This window comes from Desmodus rotundus, chromosome 4, assembly GCF_022682495.2.
Source record: "Desmodus rotundus isolate HL8 chromosome 4, HLdesRot8A.1, whole genome shotgun sequence".
NCBI lineage: Eukaryota > Metazoa > Chordata > Mammalia > Chiroptera > Phyllostomidae > Desmodus > Desmodus rotundus.
The window spans coordinates 56,139,550-56,160,685 of record NC_071390.1 but is presented as its reverse complement, the minus strand read 5'-3'; the positions used below and the strand labels follow the sequence as shown (position 1 = coordinate 56,160,685).

The window sequence follows — 21,136 nt, the reverse complement described above, 5'->3', positions numbered from 1 at the left end:
TACTAGGTGTGAAAGTAGAACATGGTGGAAGGTTTTGTTCAAGGTCTTAGTAAGACTGATGTTCAAGGTCTTTCACCTTTATTTGGTGGGGGTGGGGCTGGGGGAGGCTGCAGAAGGAATACTCACTGCCTGAGTGCGTTGGTGCTGTGGGTCCTTAGCCCGGAGCCTCCTTTGGAAACTCCCCACCCTGCTCTGGGTGTGACAAAGGTGAACGTTTGATACCTAAGTGAATTTCTGCAGGTGAGGACATGCAGCTGCCTTTTTTGTAGAACACTGTAGAATGGACTGTTTCCACCCACTTCTGCAGGTCACCTTTTGAAAAGCCACACAAAGCTCTGTGTAAGTAAGGGGTGAACCCTCCTAGGTGGTGTTGCCTTATCCAAAAGCAAGGTGTGTAAAGCATCCTGTAGCTCATCTTGTATGGGAAAACCATCTCCTTTGGGCTGGGCTTCCCACAGATGCCTTGAAGGGCCAAAGTCTTCATACACTGTGTTTCTCGGGGTCTCAAAAGAAGGGATGGGAAGAATCGTAGTCCTTTCATTTTCCCCCAAGGGCCCTTTCAATCCTGGAGTCATGTAAAGAAACAGAATTTTGGAGTTCATTCCAATCACTAATTTGTATGGTAAACTTGCTAAGAACTCACCACCATGAAGTAGTGTTTCTGTGGGTGGACACCCTTAGAAACCCCCAGATGAGGAGTGGTGCATCCCTCCATCCCACTCTTGGCAGTTGTCACCGATCCATACATCCCGGGCTCCTTTCTTAATGAGTCAGGTGTGGTGCATGTTCTTTTAGCAGTACTGTGCTTGGTACTTTCGGCAGTTACTATGAAACATGGCAGTCTCTTAATGATGAATCTCTCACCTTTTCTGGTCTAATCCAAGCCCTTCAATTGTGATGGGGAAACCAAATGTCATCAGTTGCCTTACCGTTGACCAAATCAAATGTTTCTTCGCAGTCTACGTCCTACCCCAGCATTTGTTGCGGCAGACCGGCCCCGCCATCCGCTCTTCATCCCATTGCCTTCTAGAAGATTTCATTTTCTTGTTCTTCCTGTGCCCACGAGTCATCTTTCTGTGTCTGTTGTACATCCATCCCAGAAATTGTTATTCCTTCTACCTTCACTGGTCGTATGTCCCAGGATTTTGTCCTGTATACGCCTAGAACAATATTTGCTGCCTAGGTGCTGTTCCGGAAGTCCTAGCTCTGGCCCTCTCCCTTCCCTCACTTTTTTCCTACCCAGGGGCTTCACATTACCATTTGGTGACACTGAGCTTGTCACTCATGTCCTCCAGGCTCTGTGGGGTGACTCCCATGTGGCCTGCAGAGCCTGAAACTTTCTCCCTAGCTCTAAGACAGCAGGCTGTCCGCACAGGGATTTTCTTTAGCACATTCAACCTGAGTCTTTTGGGGTTTTTTTCCTTTTGTGTCTGGTTTATTTCACTTAACCTGAATCAATCTCATTATCCCTCTCAGCTGGTCTCCTTAAGTTTTCTTCCTCTGTTCACTGTAGTACCTTCCCAGATACCCCAACTGAAACCCCTAGCATCTTCCTCCACTCCTCCCATCCATGGTCTCCTTATCCCATCCTCTTCACCTTTGCACAGTCTCTTGAGTCCCCTCCTAGCCTCCACTCCTTGACCAGGAGGCTCTTGCAGGAGAATCCTAATGTTTTCTTTACTTCCAGACGTCCTTCCTTCCATCATTCCTGTTCATAGTTGCTGTGACAGTTTCCTGAAGTTCATCCCTGTTCTCTTGTTCCTGTGCTCAAAACCTTGGGCATTCCTGATTCCTAGGGCTGAGGAGCTGGGGCTTCACTTGTAGGGACCAAAGTCATGATAGGATTGTGTGAAACCAGATGGGGTTTGGACTGCCTTGAAGGCCCAGAGATTTTGGATAATAACTATAATGGAGAGGGAGGGAGTTAAAGTCCTTCCCCCGTCCCGCCCCACCCCACTGTTGGATTTTTGGGTGCCAGTCTCTTTTTGTGTGTGTGGTAAGATACATATAACATAAAACTTACTATCTTTACCATTTTTAAGTATATAGTTCAGTGGTATTAAATGCACTCATAATGTGCTACCATCACCTCTGTCCATCTCCGGAACTCTCCATCTCGTCAAACAGAAGTGGTACCTGCTCAACAGTAGCTGCCCTTCCCCCTCTTCCCACCCAGCCTCTGGCAACCGCCATTCGTTCTGCTGTCTCTGTGGTTCTGGCTACTGCAAGTACTGCGTATAAATGGAATCAAAGGGTGTTTGTCTTTTTGTGACTGGTTTATTTTACTTAGTATAACGCTCAGACCGTATCTGTGTTGTAGAATATGTCCAAATTTCCTACGGTATTAAGGCTGACTAGTACTTCTCTTGTATGAATAAGCCACATTTTGTGTGTCCGTTCATCTGTCAGTATGTACCTGTGTTACTTACACATTTTGGGTATTGTAAATATATGCTGCTATGAACATGGGTATAGGAATGCCTGTTTAAGACACCGCTTTAGTTTTTTTGGGTAAATGCTCAGTAGTAGATTTATTGGGTTATATGGTAATGCTATTTTTAATTTTTTGAGAAACCACCATATTAGTTTTTGAAGTGGCTATTCTATTTTATATTCTTAACCAACAGTGCACAAGAGTTCGAATTTCTTCACATTTTCACTAACATTTATTGTTTTCTGGGGGTTTTTCTGATAGTAGGTATCCTAAGAAGTGTGAGGTGGTATCTCACTGTGGTTTTGATTTCCAGTTCCCTAATGACTAGTGATGTTGAGTGTCTTTTCATGTGCTTACTGGCTGTTTGTATATCTTCTCTGGAGAAATATAACTTACTCAAGTCATTTGCCTATTTTTGAATCAGGTTGTTTGTTTTTCTATTATTGAGTTTTAGGAGTTCTTTATATATTATCGTATTAACCCCTTATCAATTTGATTTAAATATTTTTTCCTATTCTGTGTATTGCCTTTTTACTGTTGATGGTATGTTTTGAAGCCCAAATTAAAAAAGTTTAGTGAAGCCCAAAATGTCTGTTTTTTTCTTTGGTTGCCTGTACCTTTGGTGTCAAACCCAAGAAATCATTGCTAAATGAAATCCCATGAAGATTTGCCTTGTATTTTCTTCTAAGAGATTTATAGTTTTAGCTCTCATGTTTGGGACTTTGATTCACTTTGAGTTCATTTTTGTATGGATAAGGGTCCAAATTCCTTCTTTTGCATATAGATGCCAAGTTTTCCCAGCATCATTTCTTGAAAAGACCATTCTTTCCTCATTGAATGGTCTTGGCACCTTACAAAAATTATTTGACCATTTATGCAAAGAGTTATTTCTGGTCTCTTTATTCTGTTTCATTGGTTTCTATGTCTGTCTTTATACCACACTGTCTTGATTACTGTAGCTTTGTAGTAAGTTTTGAAATCAGGAAGTGAGAGCAATTGACTTTAATTCTTCTTTTCCAAGATTGTTTTGACTCTTTGGGATTCCTTGGGCTTCCCTATTAAAATTAGGATGGGTTTTCTATTACTGCAAAAAATGTCACTGGAATCTTGATAAGGATTGCATTGAATCTGTAGATCACTTTGTGTAATGTGGGCGTCTTAACAAAGCCCTTGCTTTTTATTCATTTCCTTGTGTGTGTCGTTTCTGTTTGTGTTTCGAATAAGAGTAGAAAAAAAGGAGGTGGAATTTCTGGAAGAGGAGAGGCTGGCAGTACAGAGTGGAGGAATGAAAGAAATCGGGAAAGGTTCAGCAGAGTCAGGGAACAGTGAGACTTGAGTCTCCTGAGCATGTTAGAACACAGTGTTTGTGAGTATCTCCTTTACAGGTAGAAAGCACATTCAACATCTGTTATTTTATGTGCTTGGCATAACAATCTGTGAACTACAGATAAATACTTTTTATAGCCCCAGTGTACAGATGTGGGAACTGAGGCTCAGAAAAATTAATTGCCCCTGGTCACCCCTTGATAGTTGGCCAAACCCAGGGAGAGCCCAGATTGATCCAGCTGCTGATCCTGTGCCCTTTCCGCTGTGCAGAGTCACTTTGTACCTCCTACCTCTATGGCAGGGGCCTTCTTGGTGGGTTCAAACTCAGCAGGAATATTGGGGGAGGGAGGGCAGGGGAAAGTGAGCACTTCTCCATGATCTCAGAGTCCTGGAGACCCAGGCTGAGCTGCCTCAGTGATCAGTAATTTCTAAGGCACCACACAAAGCAGATAATGAGCGGGGTGTTGCTGCTGCTGGAGGAAGAAGGAGCAGAAACAGCTTGTTGCTGGTAAAGATAAGACCTTTCCTTTGCAGTTCCCCTCTTTGGTCTTTGTGGACTAAATGTTTCTGACCTGTCCAGCCCGGGTTGTCATCTCCTTGTTCACTTTCAAGCTTATGCCATCAGACTTGGTCTGTTCCCCGAGCTGTCATTTCCTCTGGCTGACGCTTCAGCGTACCCAGATCTGAGAAGAATGAAAAATGGCCATTTGGGGGATGACGTGGCATTAAGGGGACAGTGGCAGAGAGACATGTTTTCCAGTTTGTTGCATTCAGTCTGACCATCAGAATCATGATTGGGTTCCTCAAACCCCATTGGTCATTCTGTTTCCTGCTGCCTTCTAAGCCAGAATGGAAATATTTATCTAGCTTGTTCCAGAGATTGTACTGGTCTCCCCTGGGTGGACCAGGATTAGTAGATGGCTGGAGGAGTGACAAGGTTGGAGGAGTCGAAACCAGGAGCAGAGGACAAGGCTGGCAGCTGAGGTGCAGCAGAGATGATGGGAACCCGACTTTCTTCCCTTTCTTTCCGCTGCTGGAAAAGTTAACCTTGGACACAGTGCTGAACACTGGCCCATAAGCCACTTCCTGGTGCAGCTGCTTATCAGAGTTACTGACCCATCAGTTGTGACTCCTAGGTGCCTTTCACCTGAACGTTGACACTGAGCAAGGGGATGACTGCTCACATCCTCTGCTGTCCATTGGGGCAAGGAATTGGTGAGTTTCAGTTTTTCTGATCATACTAGAAAGGAGGTAGGTAGAGTTAGTGAATAAGAGTTGTGTTTGAATCCTGGACCCACCACTTACTAGCTTTGTGGTTTTGGGCAAGTTACTTGGCGTCTCTGAGCCTGTATTTTGCCATCTAGAAAATGAGTTGTCAGTAGTCTGTTTTTCATAGGGTGTTAGGGGGTTAAATGAAATAATCTTTCTAAATAGTGCCTTTTCTGTGATAAGTACTCAATAAATGTTAGCTGCAGTGAGTAGTCAGAGTGTGGTAGTACATTCAAGAATACCTTGAGCCAAAACAGGCGAGGTACTTAGTGTATGTTGATGGCTCTCCCTAACACTCCCTGAATCATTTTCCATCAGTCTCTTTGATACCCAGGAAAGTTCAGGAAGTAGGAGAAATGCAGGTATATTTTGACCAGAAGTCAGGAGGATTATATGTCCACCTTACCTTCACCATTAAGCATCCTGGGCATATCAGCCCAACTCTTTAAGTCCCTACCACATGCCTTTGTGTTCATTCCTTTCCTTGGCCAGTTGGCTCTCCTCCTACCTACCACCTGCCCCTCCTTTGTTATCTTTGTTGATTTTTCTTCTCATCCTCAGCCCCAAGTGCTCAGGGTTTATTCCTTGGACCTCTTCACTGCCCTCACTGTCCACACTCCCTCTTGGGTTGTCCCATCAAGTCTCATTGCTTTAAATTCTGAGCATACGCTGACAGCTCCCCAGTGATAGATGTAGCCCCAGCCTCACCCCTGAACTTCAGACTGTATATCCAACTGCTTATATGACACCTCTACTTGCGTGTCTGTAGTTTTCTCAAATATACGTATAACTTGGCCAAATAGGAACTCGTGATTTCCCACCTCCCTCCCCCAACCATTCCTCCTGAAGACTTTCCATTTCCGCTAACAACCAACTCCATCCTTCTGTTTCCAGGCCAAGAACTTTGGAGTCATTCTTAACATCTCTTTCTTTCCTGTTCCATGTTTAGTCTGTCAGCAGACACTTTACCTCTGAACTGTCTCCCAAATCCAGCCACTTCACCAGCTGCACTCTTATCACCCTCCTCCTGGCCACCAGCATGGCTCCCTTGGATAATTGTGTTTGCTGTCTGACTGGTTTCCCTGTTTCCGCCCTTCTCTGCCCGTGGACGGTATTTAATACAGCAGCCGGCGATCCTGTTGAAATGCACGTCAGACCATGTCTCTCCTCTACGCAGAACCTTCTAGAGGTTTTCCATCTCAGTAAAACTTGGTGCCCTCTTTACGGCCCACCAGGTCCCTCTTGAGTCGTTCATGCTGCTCCCACACAGGTTTCACTCATGCACCTCAGAGTTACCTGGGAAATGGACACCCGTTCACCAACCCCATTCACATTAAAAGATGGACTACTGGTCCTTATAATGACCACAACAAGTGGAAAATAAGCATCATCACTATGATATTTTAGCAAGTTCATGACTCTTGTTCCAAATTGTACGGAAGGTCCTGCAACTACATCTCAGGGAGAACCAGTATTAACTTACAAACCTGGTACTTTGGGGGTGGACTGTGCATACTAGGGGGTGACTCTTCACCTGACCCAAAGGTAACAAATAGCAGGCTTCCTCTGTGTCACCAGCTTCCCTGTGCCTGACAGGGAGAAGGTGAATTTTCCACCCCAAGCTGGGTGTGTAGGGTGCATGAAGCAGGACTTCCTTGATGAATGCCCCATCCTTTGTGGCTGCTCCATTCCAGGGCCACAGTCACCCATTCCTGAAATGTTGCGGCTTGTCAGCCGCCAACCTTGGGTCCCCATGTCCACAGCTTTGGGCCATGTTTTTAAAGGGAAGGAGGCTGAGGCTGTGGGGTAGAGTGTGGCTGCCCTAAACCCTGGTTCTGCAAGAGAGCTTCTTTGCAGCTGAAGGAACCCATCCTGCCTGCACCTCTGGAGGTCCTCTCGAATGAGGTGCCCACACTCCGGGGCCAGTCTCTGCACCCAGCATGGACATGGGCATCGGGGTGGGCAGGAAGCAACAGCACATGTCAGTGCCATGAAGCCATGGCTCGTTGCCCTCTCTTTTTTCCCCACATATAGTCCCTGTGCTCAGCTCAGCTCACAGTGCCTGTTGAGTGTCCTCTCTGGGGGGAGAAGGGTGGGGAAGGGACAAGCTCACTCTGGGGAATCCAGGCTGGGAAGCCCTGGGTGAGGCTGTTCCTATTCTGAGCCCTCACTTGTGCAGGGTGACAGGTTTTGCCTTTGTCTTCTCCAGGCCGATCTGGCTTCTCAGGTGATTATCCAAGTCCACTCTCCGCCGGGGCCAGCTCCAGACCCCTTCCTCCATGAAGTTTCCCCCGCCTGCTTTTCCACCTTTAGAGCCAGGCAGCACCATTGTGTAGAGGGAAGAGGAATGTAGGCTTTGGGCTAGACTGCCTGGGCTTGAATCCTGTTCACCCCCTTACTAGCTCTACCATGATCTTAAGCAAGTGACTTAATTTTTCTAACTCCTAGTTTCCTCCTCTGTGAAGTGGGGCTAATGACACCTTCAGGGTTGATGTGGGGATTAACTGAGACAGTGCTTACAAAGTGCTTACACACGCTGGCACATAATGGTGCTCTCTGCCTATTAGCTGCTATTATTACTGTTAGCGAGGTTCATACAGTCCAGCAGTTTGTCATGGTGCACTGGGTGACCCTGTCATGCTGGCACAGCTGTCAATTAGATAATCAAGGGATTGAGGACAGGTTGAAAGGTCTGGTTTGACCATAATAGCAGCAACTTACATTTAGAGTGCTGGCTGTGCAGGTTCTGTTTTAAGCCCTTTCCCATTAACTCAGTTGATCCTCTATGAGGTAAGTACACTTATTATCCCATTTTATAGATATGCATATGGAGGCTGAGTGACTTACCTGAGGGTACAGAGCTGCTAAGTAGCAGTGTTGGGAGTTGAACCCAAGCTGGGGCCTGGGCAGGGAGGGGGGGCAGGGGTTGCCACGGCCCATTGGTATTCTAGTTACTGCCTTGATTTACAGATAAGGGCCCCAGGCTCAGAGAGGGGAAGGGACTTCTGCAGTGTGCCAGCAGATGGGCATCCTCCTTAGCCCCATCTTCTTTCTCCCAGAATTGGCCCAGTACCTTGCAGAGATCAGGTACTCAGCAGGAACCTGGTGGACACAACGAGCCCTCTGTGATTTGTGTGCTGGCTATGGTTTCTCAGGTGTGAGCTAGGATACCAGGGAGAGGGTACCAGGTGGCCTGGTGGTGACTCCCACCCGGAGACCAGGTGGCAGCTCCTCCTTCTTTCACAGAGCCCCGAGAGGGTGGTAGCCTGCCTTCTCCCTCTCTTCTTAGGTGCTTTGGGGTGGGGTGGTATACACCCTCCAAGTTAGCTTGGCAGGCCCGCCTCTGTTCACCATCCAGAAGCTCAGAAAGGACTGTGTGCTGCTGGCTCAAGGCTTAGAACAAGTCACCCAGCTCAGTGTTGCAGGTTTCACAGGGAGAAAGTGTGAGTCACTGGGGCCTTGACAAGCTCCAGGTGAATGGAGGGCTGTGTTTGGGACAAATTTCTGTCTCACTTGGGCCCCACAGGCTGGTTATCGCTCGGGTGATTTTACTGGAAGTTCTTTTCAAGTGGTCTCCATGACCCAGTGGGTCTGAGTCACACAGTAAACACAGTTGGCAGGGGCCTGCAGTGCTCTTCGGAAGGACGCAGACAATGTGTGGCCCAGGCCTGTCCCAGTTTGCCGGCTCTCTTCCAGGCTTCTGCCTTGGCTTCCGCCTTGGCTTCCTTTTGCATTCCACCTGCTAACTGTGGTCAGCCTCGGTACCCTGCATCCATTCGGTCTGTGGGCCTGTACCCTGGGGGCTTGTTAGTGATGCAGAGTTTCAGGTCCCACCCTAATCTGCCCAATTAGAACCTGCACTTTGACCAGGCCCGGAGGTAATTCCTGTGCCAGTAAAGAAGCCTCTCTTGTCCACACACTGTGAAAACCTGGGCTCATGCTCTGCTCTCCTTTGCTGGAGACGTTTCCAGATCATCCAGCTTTCTCTGGATCTTCTCAGGCCTCTGCACAGGCTTGCATGGAGTTATGGGCAGTGTCCTGAATGGCAGTGTTTGCTGTCCTGTGGGCTTGTGGTGGGTGGATGGCGAGGGAGTGGGGCAGTTCAGTGGGGCAGCTTGTTAGTCTGGGCTTCTTGAGGTGGAGCATGTGCTTTAGGTTTCAGGGCAGGTGGGATGGAGGTGCCTTCTGGGATCCCCTGGGGAAATTGTCTTCCATAGGGCCGAGAGGCAGGGGCTGTGAGGGGTAGGGACATGTGTGCTTGTGCGACAGGACTCCTGTTGGCCTCCAGATTCGATTGTGAAACCCCAGGGGTAGATGACACTCGACACCCGCCCCTCAGAAGCACTGGTTTTGAAAGGACACCTCGTGACTTGGGAGGAAAGTGACTCCTTTGCCTTTTCCCGAAAGTCTTGACCACACAGGCTTTTTAAGACCACAATAGCCACAAAGACAAAGCATGACCAAGACAACGTCATCTTCAGGCCTTTTTTTCTCTCTGAATGACGTCTAAGGCCCTGGGAACATTGTAAAAGCTGGGCCCTGTCCAATTTTAATCACTTCTTCCAGCCCCCACCTCTAGCTCCCAGAAGTCTTGCCAATTGACTTGGGGGGTAGTGATGCCCAGAGATGCAGATAGAGATGTCAAACCATCCCTGGGTCAGGCCCCAGAGCTCTGGCGGGACTTTGGGGACAGGGAAGAGGAACAGAATATGTTGGTTGGCCAGTAGACTCCCCCACCTAGGGCGGGAGATGGGCCGAGAGAGAGAAGGGTGTCTGTCAAGTTTAATTAACAGTAGAAACTCACCATGGGGGAGGAGATAAACAATTTGAAGAGGAGGGGCGGTTTACTAGAAGATGGGGTGCTGCTGGTGCCAGTAATGAGAAAGGAGCAAGGCGTTCCTGAAGGGAGCGTCTCCCAGTGCATGGGCCATGGCGTCTGTGGCGTTGCAAGCAGGATTGGGTTGAACTCAGATCTTGGAGGTATGAGTGGGAGAGTTTATTTACGCCTGCTTTCTGATTTGGTGTCTTTGGAAAACAGTCCACCAATATACCAGCTGGCCAGCCTTCCTTGCCCTCATAAATGAAAGAAATAATTAAGAAAATGGTGATTGAGTTTAAAAAGTAGGCATTGTGTTGCATTCTTGTTCTTTGAAGATATCAATGGATTGCTTGAATTGTATCTAACTTTATTTCGTGGATCTTTACACAACACTTAACATTTATGATCTGGGAAGAGAGATGATTTGAGAAATTAGTGATGCTCATTGTTTAAGACAGAAACACAGAGATATTGAATGGACAGTAAAATGAATAGTGTGGGTTGAACTTGAAATACAGGTGGTATTTCAGTGAATGTTGCTATTCATTTTTTAGTAGGATCAAGGAATTTCAGGGCTAAATGGGGTTTTCTGTTTCTATCTCCCTTCTGATATCCCTGCAAATCCCCCTCTGATATCCCTGCCAGGTGTGCTTGGGGCGGCACGAACTGTTTGGCCCGTCCTGACCTTCAGCTTTCTCCTGCGTTTACCTGCTGTTTCCAGCTCTGTTGCCGGAGGCCATACCAAACAAATTGAATCCCTTCCGACAGTCCTGTTTAAAGACAAAACGCCTGCCCGTTCTCCAAATCGTCCTCTCAGTCCCTGTGAAATACCTGCAGGTTCTTCAGAGATTCTTGGAAAATGTGATAATGAGGTCATTGGTCATTCCTGGCCACTGTCCTAGCTTTTGCCGTTACCAGAGTCCCTTTTTTCTTCTCTTTTTTCTCTTTCCTTTCATCCCCCTTTTGTGTGGGCACACCTGCTAGCTCACCAGTACAGTTATAGCACAGTTGTGCGCATCTCTGCCTTCCACGTGTGGCCTTTACCTCCTCCCCCCAAACCTTCGCCTTTCCCTGGGGCCTCTCCTAGCCCCGCTCTCCCCTCCTATGAGTGTCCTGCCGCCTCTGCCTCTTCTCTGTCTACTCCCATCTCTCTTTGCTTTCCCTTCTGAGGATGTGCTTGTATAGCATGGCTAGTCAAGGGTTGAGATGGGAGAGAACCCCTTAAATTTGGCCCCCCACGTTTCTAGTCCTGGAGCCCAAGATCTCAGTTCTTGGCCACTTCCTGACATAAAGTCCTAAGCCTTGTTCAACGGCTTTACTGCTAAAAATCCTGTCTCAGTCTCACCCACTATGCCTAGTACAGACACCTCTTCATTGTAGAGTTCTTTTGGTTCCCAGAACAAGACATTGCATTCCTCCCATTATCTTGATTTCATTGACCCACCATCTTTGCATGTTGTGCTTTTGTAAACTCCCAATTTAGTCTCTGAGCCTGTTCGCCGTCATAGTTGTGTGTCACCTGTAGTCTTGGTAAGCAAAGCACACCTTCTGTTTCCATTATAAGTGGAGAATGTGATCACTGGAATGGGACAGGGGAAAGGACCTCATAAGCCATCTGGTTGAACCCTTCCTTTTACAGACCAGAAAACAAGAGTTTCAGAAAACTGAAGTGATTTGCTTAGCATCACCCAGCTTTTTGTATGTGGACAAGAGCTATGTTCACAAACTGGATTTCCTGACCCAGAGGCCTTTCCTGATGCCAAGGCAGGTACCACCCTATCTTTGAAAATATGTTAATTCAAACCAAAGCATGGTGGTTGTGTGTCTGTAACCGGGAGGTGGCAACATTGTGTCAACAAGCAACAACAAAAATGTGCTACTCTCTGGCTTTGATGACAGTGTAATTGATCATAATTTCATGATAAATTTTTTTTAAAGATTTTATTTATTTATTTTTAGAGAGAGAGGAAGGGAGAGAGGGAAACATCAGTGTGTGGTTGCCTCTCATGTGCCCCCTACTGGGGACTTCGCCACAACCCAGGCATGTGCCCTGCCTGGGAATCGAACCAGCAACCCTCTGGTTCACAGGCTGGCCCTCAATCCCCTGAGCCACACCAGCCAGGGCTAATGATTAATTTTTAATAAGGGGGTAGACTCTGACTAAATTATTAAGGACTGAGCTTGAATACAATTAGAACACAGGTGGCAAACACAAGGCCCACGGGCCAAATCCGGCCTTCCACCTTGTTTTATCCGGCCCTGCACCTTGTTTACCTGGTGGCAGCGCCAAGCTCCTTGCCCCTAGTTAAGGAGTAGTTACATTTATACAGTCCTAAGGTTACATTCGGCCCTTTGAAGGCAACTGCAAGGCTGATATGGCCCCCAGGTGAAAATGGGTGAATTAGGACCTAAGAACAGAATAGTCAGGCAAAAAAATAAAAATAAAAACAAAAACAAAACCCATATAGTTCATAGACATTTAATTTATGCTGTTACCCTCTGCATGAAAGCCAGAATCATATTGATACAAATTTGTAGGGAATCGCCAGATTCCATTTTTTAAGTATATTTTATTAATTATGCTAGTACAGTTGTCCCATTTTCTTTCTCTCCTTTATCCTCCTCTGCCCTGCACCCCAACTTCCACCAGTATTCCCTACCTTAGTTGGTGTCCATGGGTCATACATGTAAGTTCTTTGGCTTCTCCATTTCCTGTACTATTCTTAACCTCCCCCTGTCTATTTTGTACCTACCATTTATGCTTCTTATTCCCTGTACCTTTTCCTCCATTCTCCTCCTCCCCCTCCCCACTGATAACCCTCCATGTGATCTCCATTTCTGTGATTCTGTTCCTGTTCTGGTTATTTGCTTGGCTTTTGTTTTGTTTTTTAGGTTCAATTGCTGATGGTTGTGAGTTTGTTGTCATTTTACTGTTCATATTTTTGATCATCTTCTTTATCTTAGATAAGTCCCTTTAACATTTCATATAATAAGGGCTTGGTGATGATGAACTCCTTTAACTTGACCTTATCTGGGAAGCACTTTATCTGCCCTTCCATTCTAAATGATAGCTTTGTTGGATAGAATCATCTTGGGTGTAGGTCCTTGCCTTTCATGACTTTGAATACTTCCTTCCAGCCCCTTCTTGCCTGTAAGGTCTCTTTGGAGAAATCAGCTGACAGTCTTATGGGAACTCCTTCGTAGGTAACTGTCTCCGTTTCTCTTGCTGCTTTTAAGATTCTCTCCTTATCTTTAATCTTGGATAATGTAATTAGGATGTGTATTGGTGTGTTCCTCCTTGGGTCCAGCTTCTTTGGGACTCTCTGAGCTTCCTGGACTTCCTGGAAGTCTGTTTCCTTTGCCAGATTGGGGAAGTTTCCCTTCATTACTTTTTCAAATAAGTTTTCAATGTCTTGCTCTCCGACTTCTCCTTCTGGCACCCCTGTGATTTGGATGTTGGAATGTTTAAAGTTGTCCCAAAGGTTCCTAAGCCTCTCCTCATTTTCTTGAATTCTTGTTTCTTCACTCTGTTCTGGTTGACTGTTTATTTCTTCCTTCTGCTCCAAACCGTTGATTTGAGTCCAGGTTTCCTTCCCTTCACGGTTGGTTCCCTGTACATTTTCCTTTATTTCACTTTGCATAGTTTTCACTTCTTCCTCTATTTTGTGACCATATTTAACCAATTCTGTGAGCATCCTGATTATCAGTGTTTTGAATGCTGCACCTGAGAGGTTGGCTGTATTTTTTCTGGAGCTTTGATCTGATCTTTCATTAGGGCCTTATTTTTTTTTCCCTGTGCACCTGTTATGTAGTAAGGGGCGGAGCCTTAGGTATTCACCAGGCTATGGTAACCCATTTGGCTGCAGTTGTGATGCTGTATGTGGGGGAGGGGTCCGAGAGGGAACAGTGCTGGCTGCTCGGCTCTCTTCTACTTTCAGTCACTTCCTCCGCCACCCCCAAACAAATTGGGCCATTGTGGTGCTGATTTCTGGGTGGGTGGTTTTGTGTACGTTCTACGTTCTAGGATCCTTTGGGTCTCTCCAGTGAACTCTCCTGTGAGGCTGGGAGTTTCTCCTGCTGAGGCTGGGAGTTTCTCCTGCTGCCACAACCCCCAAAGAACTTTACAGCCAGAAGTTTTGAGGCTTTAGTTTCTCATGCTGGAACTCTTGGTTGTGGTCTGTCTCGGTCCTCAGTTGTTCCTCCCAGTTTATCTACACACAGATGTGTGACTGCCGGGTCTGTCAGCCACTGCCCTGCACACCCAGTCCACCACGTTGCCGTGAGTCCTGTCCACCTGGCTGCCCATCTCCGCCCCTGCTGCTGTTCTGCATTAATGTTTCTTCTTTAACTCCTTGGTTGTCGGAGTTCCATACAGTTCGATTTTCTGGCAGTTCCAGTTGTATTTTGTTTTTAAATTTGTTGTCCTTTTGGTTGTGCAAGGAGGCAAAGTGTATCTACCTATCTGTGCCTCCATCTTGGCTGGGAGTCCTCCAGACTCCATTTTAACCTGGGACCTGTTGCTTCCTTGCGTATTGTTCTCCCCAAATGTCTCCATAGCAAGCCAGCTGACTGGTTCCATGCTCCACCCTGCCCGTACATAGATATGTCTCCAGAGCTGGAGGGTGGTGGGAGGTGAGGCAGATGGTCAGGCAGAAACACCAAAGACTAGTCCCAACTGACTGCCCTTCCCCTGCCTGGCCCTTTCGATTCAGTCTCTGTTCCCTGGTGCAGTGTGGGTTCTCAGCCTGGTGATGACTGAAGATCAGTTGGTCTGATGGTAGTTTGTGGTATACAGAAGGGACCCCTTTGTGGTTAGTAATAAATGATCTCCCTTTTTGTCCCCAGGCTCCACGTACAGCGTCTTATCCATCATGCCCTCAGACTCAGAAAGCAGCAGCTCCCTCAGCAGTGTGGGTGAGTACCTCTTTTCGGGGCACCCCTCCTTCCTGGAGGTAACCAGGTAGGCCATGGTCTGGGTGCCAGCCACAGCAACCCTGGGTTCATGGAATGGGAAGTTGGCCCTCACCTTCCATATCACTCATGGGGTCATATTACTCAGCACGATTCCATTCTCCTTTTCTTTCATCAGCAGTACATCATTTTAATGGAGGAAGGCAGAAATCTGGTTCTGGCGGTAGAAGGAAGGAGGGTGCTGGGGTAGGCATAAGACTTCTCAGTGAGCCCCACCCTCCTGCCCAAGCCAAGGCCACCCGTCCCTGAGACTGGCCCCTTTTGGGACTGTGCTTTGTAAGCAGGAACAGTCCACTAAGGTTGTTGCTTTGGGGACAGGAGTAGCCAGTCCATGCTAACGTGGATGTGTTTCCAGAAGCCCATAGTGAGGCCAGCCCTGCTTTCACTTCACTGAAGATGTCCCAGCGGGAAGGCTGTCATAGTCTCCCAGCTTTCCCACACCACAGTGCCCTCTCTTTAATACCCCTAGTGCAGTTTCTGATGTCCTGACTGATTTTGATGAGTGGATATACCTTCAACAATGAGTCCTGGAGTTTTTGAGTTGAAAGGGCTCCCAGAGATTCTCTGTCTGTGCTAAAGATTTCAGAACTAGCCAGGGACAGACCTTTCATGTGTTAATTGACTAACAGTACAGACCGCCTCCAGTGTGCCTGAAGTGGGCTTGGGGTACAGTGGTGAGTAGGTTGGTGTGGTTCCTGTTTTTGTGGATCTTAGGGTCTATGGGGGAGACAGTTAAATGAGTCAACATGAAGAGTGAGGTCGGAGTGAAGAGAAGGGAAGGCTGGTCCAGTAGGGGTACCATATTCATTTGTTAGAGCTGCCATAGTAAGGGCCACAGACTGGGAGGTACCCTTTCACAGTTCTGGATGGAGGCTAGAAGTCTAAGTACTGTGTTGGCAGGGCCGCGGCCCTCTGAAGGCTCTGTGTGTGGGGGGGGGGGGTCTGTTCCAGGCTTCTGGTAGTTCCCAGCAATCTTCGATGTCCCCTGGCTTGCGGATACGTCACATAGTCGGTCTGAGCGTTCACCTTCACATAATGTTCTTTCCGTGTAAGTCAGTCTTCCCAAATTTCCCCTGAAAAAGGACACTAGTCATATTGGTTTAGGGACCATCCCTACTCCCCCAGTGTGACCTTCATCTTAACTTCTTCATCGATAAAGACTGTATTTCCAGATAAGGTCACATTCACATTTACTAGGGGTTAGGACTTGAGCATCTTTTTTTGGAAGACACAGTGCAGCCCCTCATGGTCTTCCTCATCCTGTGTAGCATTTAGGGAGGACTCTCCTGGAACCATGGTTCAGAGCTGCTCAGTATCACTTTGTCCTTCCTGTTTTGGACATGTTGACTGAATGATGGGATTGTCAGAATTCTGAACTTACGACTGGCTCTCAGATAGCACATGGGGTGGTGCAGCCAGGGTAAGGAGAGCAATAAGGTGGGATTTTGTAAAACTGCGAGCTGACTGAGCCCTGAGTATGTACCTCTTGCCTCGCTCATGCTTCACCCTTTTCTGGCTCCCTGTTCTCTTGGGAACAAGGTACGGTGATTAACTAATTCTCATCACATTGACACTTTTTAAGTTAATCCAGTATGTTTTCTAACAGCATTTGCCTTTTAGAAGGGGACTCCAGAGAGAGAGAGGTCTTGCTTAAACCACAGCAAGTTTTGTTAATGGTGGAATTTCGAGCCAGAGCAGGAGGTGTTTTTCCTGCAGTGAACCTTTGCATGCTCTGGGAGAGGCCTCATGTCAGTGACCCACCATTTGGTTCTGCACACACTCGGTGGCCCTCGGGATGGAGGGGTCAGCAGGGTCCCTGGATACTTGTTAGCAGGCCTGCAGAGAGCAGCGCTGTCTGCGTCCAGATCTGGAGTGCCGCAAGACTGGGTCGCATCCCTTCAGGTGAAACAAACCCTCTTCAGTTCACCGGGAACCAGATTTTGCTGTTCTTGCTCTTCTGCATGCTGGTGATGTTGTCCCTGGAGTGAGTAGTCGCTCCATTTTTTCACAGGCTGACTTGGATGTCCTCACAGCTGCAGCAATAGGGATTACCTGTGCACACTGCCTTAAACAATAAAGAAACGTGACCTCACCCAATGAGAAGGGCCGCTGGGCCGAGCACGTGGGGCTGGGGCTCTCCGATCCCGCTGTGGGGCCTTCCCCTCAGGCCAGGGCGCTGCTGCAGCAGTTCCAGCCATTACATCCTGGCAGCGTCCCAGGCTCTGACGCCGATTGTGGAAGCCACAGGTGGTTTTTAAATTTAAAGTAATTAAAATGAAATAAAATTTCTAGTTTCAGTAGTCACACTAGCCACATTTCAAGTGCTCTCTGGCCTCTTAGGGCTAGTGGCTGCCATGTTGGACAGAGCAGATAAAAGAACATCTCCGTCATCAGGAACAGTCCGGAGGACGAGGAGGGTTGTCTCCTCTAGTGTCTCCTTATGAGCAAAGAAGCCTTCCCCAGGAGTCCCCCAGACGGTCTCTCCTCACTGCCCCCAAGGGAGTCACTTGTCTCTGTCCAAACTGCTGCTCGCCCAGAGAGGTCGTCGGGCCAGCAGCTCTCTGGCGCGTGCTAGGGTGCAGGTTCCTGAGCTTCTTGTCATGCTTGCTCCATCAGACGCTCTGAGCGTGGGTCCTGCATCATGTCATGGCCCTTCTGGTTTGAGATGGGCTGGCCTCCCCCAAGCCCTGGAGAGAGACCTGGAGCGTCTGTGCCTGGCTTGGACCAGCCCCTTGGTGCGGGGTGAGTGGTGGGGTCAGCCATAGGACCACTGCAGCGTTTCCCAGAGAATTCCGCCTGGCTCAGCCTTCACCCAGTGACAGGCAGAGCTCTTCCTTTCCCGGCCTTCACAGATGCACCACCGCCTTTGCAGAAGGGGGTGCTGGTAAGTCAGGTGGAGACTGGCCGTGTTCGTGGTTTCTCTCCGTGAACCTAAAGAAAGGCAAGAGCAAGGTCTTAAGAATAAAAATATCACTCCTACTCTTCCACGTGTATCTCCCTAACAAAGAACATTTGGGAAAAGAATGGCAGCTTATATTCAGCATAAGAGAAATTGGTGGATGAAGCCTGGAGGATATAGTGTTTTCTTAGTGACGGCTAGTGCCCAGTCAGCTTCCCTGGTTAGTGTTAGATCCTTAGGTGGTCTGTTCCATTTCAGCTCTCCAGCTTGACCCTACAGACAGCTCACCTGCCTTTGCCGTCTAATGGTCTTATAGGTGGCAGTGTCTTTCTACTGAGGCCTTCCCAGGCAGTTTTTATCAGCTGAGGGTGAGTGGCTTCTCTGAGGCCTTCCCCCGTCCCATGCCACCCGTTATTAAGTACCCTGCCCCCTGGGTAGGCCCATGTGTTGCATACTCATTTTAGGCATTCTGTGCTTTTTCCCTCCCCATTCATGTTTTATTTTTTTAAAGATTGTATTTATTTATTTATATATATTTTAATATTTTATTTAATTTTAGAGAGAGGGGAAGGGAGGGAGAAAGAGAGGGAGAGAAACATAGATGTGTGGTTGACTTTCACACCCTCCCCCCTCTGCGCCCCCCTGCGCCCCCCACTGGGGACACGGCCTGCAACCCTGGCGTGTGCCCTGACCCAGAATCAAACCGGTGACCCTTTAGTTCTCAGGATGGGCTGGCACTCAGTCCACTGAGCCACACCAGCCAGGACTTTTTTTTCTTTCTTTCTTTCTTTTCTTTTCTTTTTTTTTAAGAGAGAGGGGAAAGAAGGGAGAAAGAGAGGGAGAGAAGCATCAGTGTGAGTGAAGAACTGATTGGTTGCCTCTTGTCCTAGGCAGGAAGGGCCCGCAACCCAGGCATGTGCCCTGACTGGGAATCAAACCAGTGTGACCGTCCACTTTGTGGGATGACACAACCAACTGAGCCACGCCGGTCAGGGCTCCTCTCCATTCGCCTCGATCTAATTTCTGTGGTGCCTTTTATTTCTCATCTTGAATAACTGGGAAAGTTTTAAGAAGAGACATTCTTAGATGGCATTTATAAAATGAGACTTCAATTTCATGCAAATTGAAGTAACAAGAGAGATTTCTTATTAAACAGAGAGTTCTCCAGGCTTTGTGGCAGGACAGGGAGCTGGTGAGCTTCCTTCATATCTCAGCAAATATTTTTTGAAAGTGCAACTTCTGCTTGACAAGGAAGGTGGAGGAAGGGCTGCACCCAAACTCCTTATGCCCTCTGACCCTTCCCTCTCTAGTCCTTTGGGTTCAGGGGCCTGTTTTCTCTCAGTTCATCAGATGAAGGGAGCATGTGTTCGGTTCTTATGGGGATCACAGAGGGGCCTGGCCCCTGATCTTAGAGTCCAGCCAGTTGTTTCAGTCCATCAGGCTGCCATAAGAGCATGGATATCTTAGAAACAAACACTTCTAGAGCCCGGGAGGCCCAAGACCAGGCATTAAGGCAGATTTAGTGCCTAGTGAGGCTCATTTCCTGGTTCAGTGATGACACCTTCCCGCTGTATCTTCCAAAGTCGGGAGAGAGCTCTCTGGGTGGGGTTCCTTTATCATGCACCAATCCTATTCATGAGGGCTCCAACCTCATGACCCAATCACCTCTGAAGGCCCCACCTCCTAATACTGCATCTTGGGGTTAGGATTTCAGTGTAGGAATTTGGTGGGGGCATACAAACATTCCAACCACAGCAGCAGAGAGGTAAGCTACTGGCTATCCTGCCCTGTGTAAAACAAATAGCTCAGGGGAAGGAGCAGTTGTTTCTGATGAGGGGCATCAGTGTAAGTTTGAGGGAGGAGGGGGCCCTTGAGTTGGGCCTTCTAGGAATGGTGCTCTGGATGAAAGAGCAGCCAGGAAGCAATAGGCCAACTCTGTGTGTCTCTGACTTTAGGATTCAAGAGCAAGGAGCTTATCTGGGAGGCAATCTGGGAGCTGGGCAAGGCTGCAGCTGCTGCATTGGAATCTAACCTCCTGTCACTCTAAGGCCGTGGAGGAGCTGAGCTGTGGGCTGGCACTGACCAGGGAGGGTGTCTCTCTGGGCTTCCATAATTAGGGAAGGGGCCTTACCTGCATTTCATCAATGGGTAATACCTTTAACTGCAGTGAATACTGGACAGTTAATAAAACGAGGAAGGAAAAGCCACTCTGGCCAGCAAAGGCAACTTTCGTCCAGACAAGAGGTTCTCTAACTTTATCAGACATCAGATTCTCCTCGAAGGGATCACTCCCAGGGTTTCTGATTCAGTAAGTCTGGGTGGGGCCTGAAATGTGCATTTTTAACAAGTTCTCTCCTGAAGTTAAGGTGGTTTTTGAAACCTTGGCTCAGGGTGTGAGACCGTGATGGCTCTGGCTCTGCTGGGCTGGAGGTGAGTTTGGTTTGGCTTTGCTCTCTGCTGCCTGCGATGACTATGTTCTGCTTCTCCTTTGCTTCGGAGGTGGCCAGGAAGTTTACCTGGGCATCCTCACTCCCCCTGACCGCTTCTGGCCAGTACCAGCTTCCTCCTTGGCCTCTAGCACCATGGGCCCACAGGGCCCTGAAGCAGAACTGTGGCCTGTCCAGCTGTAAATAAGACTGAGGGGACTGCCTTTGGGGCTGGCTGTAGCACGGTGATGAGGGACCCAAGGACAAAAGGGCTTATGGCCAAGAAGACCACCCAGCTGCCAGCCTGCTCCCTGGGCCTCCTGGCCTGTAGGGGGGATGGCCATACCAGCAAGGGTGACCTGGAGGAGGAGCCAGGCCTCTTGTGATGGTGAGAGGGGCTCTGCCACCTCTGCCCACTCTGGCTGAGCTGCTGCTGTCCCACTCACACCAAGGCCCAGGTGAGTGATGGCTCTTTGTCCAGAATCCAGGGCCTATGCCAGCTCTCCTAGCATCTCCCACCCCCCCTTTTGGGGCCTTTTGGGTCCAAATCCCTTCCCTGCCAAATCCCATCTTGGACACCAAAAAGGAAAAGATAATCTGCCTTCTCAGCTGGGTTCCAGATTTGGAAAGATGAAGGAGTGAAGCTGGGGGAGAGTGGACAGTTTTGCACTTGAACTCAAAAGAACAACTGCACTGGATAGGAGGGAGAAAAGGGCGTTGGACATTTTTTGGACAATTCACTTGAAGTTAGTTTTATTTTGCTTGTTGTTTAAAATGTTTGTCATAGCCATGGTGACTGGTAAGGGGGTTGACAATCCACAGCTCTTCACCAGTCACACCACTTCTGGGATGGTGGCTTCAATTTGGGGTACCGTAGGGTTTTTTTTTTAACTTTTGAAAAGTCATTTTTATTGAGGTGTCAGTTTACCCTTTTTAGTACAGAGTTCAGTGGGCTGTGACAGACACACGAGCATTTAACCACTGTCACAATT

At 48.0% G+C, this 21,136-nt stretch overlaps 1 protein-coding gene across 2 annotated transcripts in view; it reads left to right on the top strand.

Moving 5' to 3' along the window:
• The window catches only part of DLG5 (discs large MAGUK scaffold protein 5), a 121,009-nt gene that overhangs the window by 34,170 nt on the left and 65,703 nt on the right, over nucleotides 1-21,136 (top strand). For both annotated transcript variants that reach the window (XM_024561430.3, XM_045195951.3), the window contains exon 2: nucleotides 14,694-14,762. In XM_024561430.3, the coding sequence (XP_024417198.2) occupies nucleotides 14,694-14,762 (69 nt within the window). The remainder of the gene's footprint in view (nucleotides 1-14,693; nucleotides 14,763-21,136) is intronic.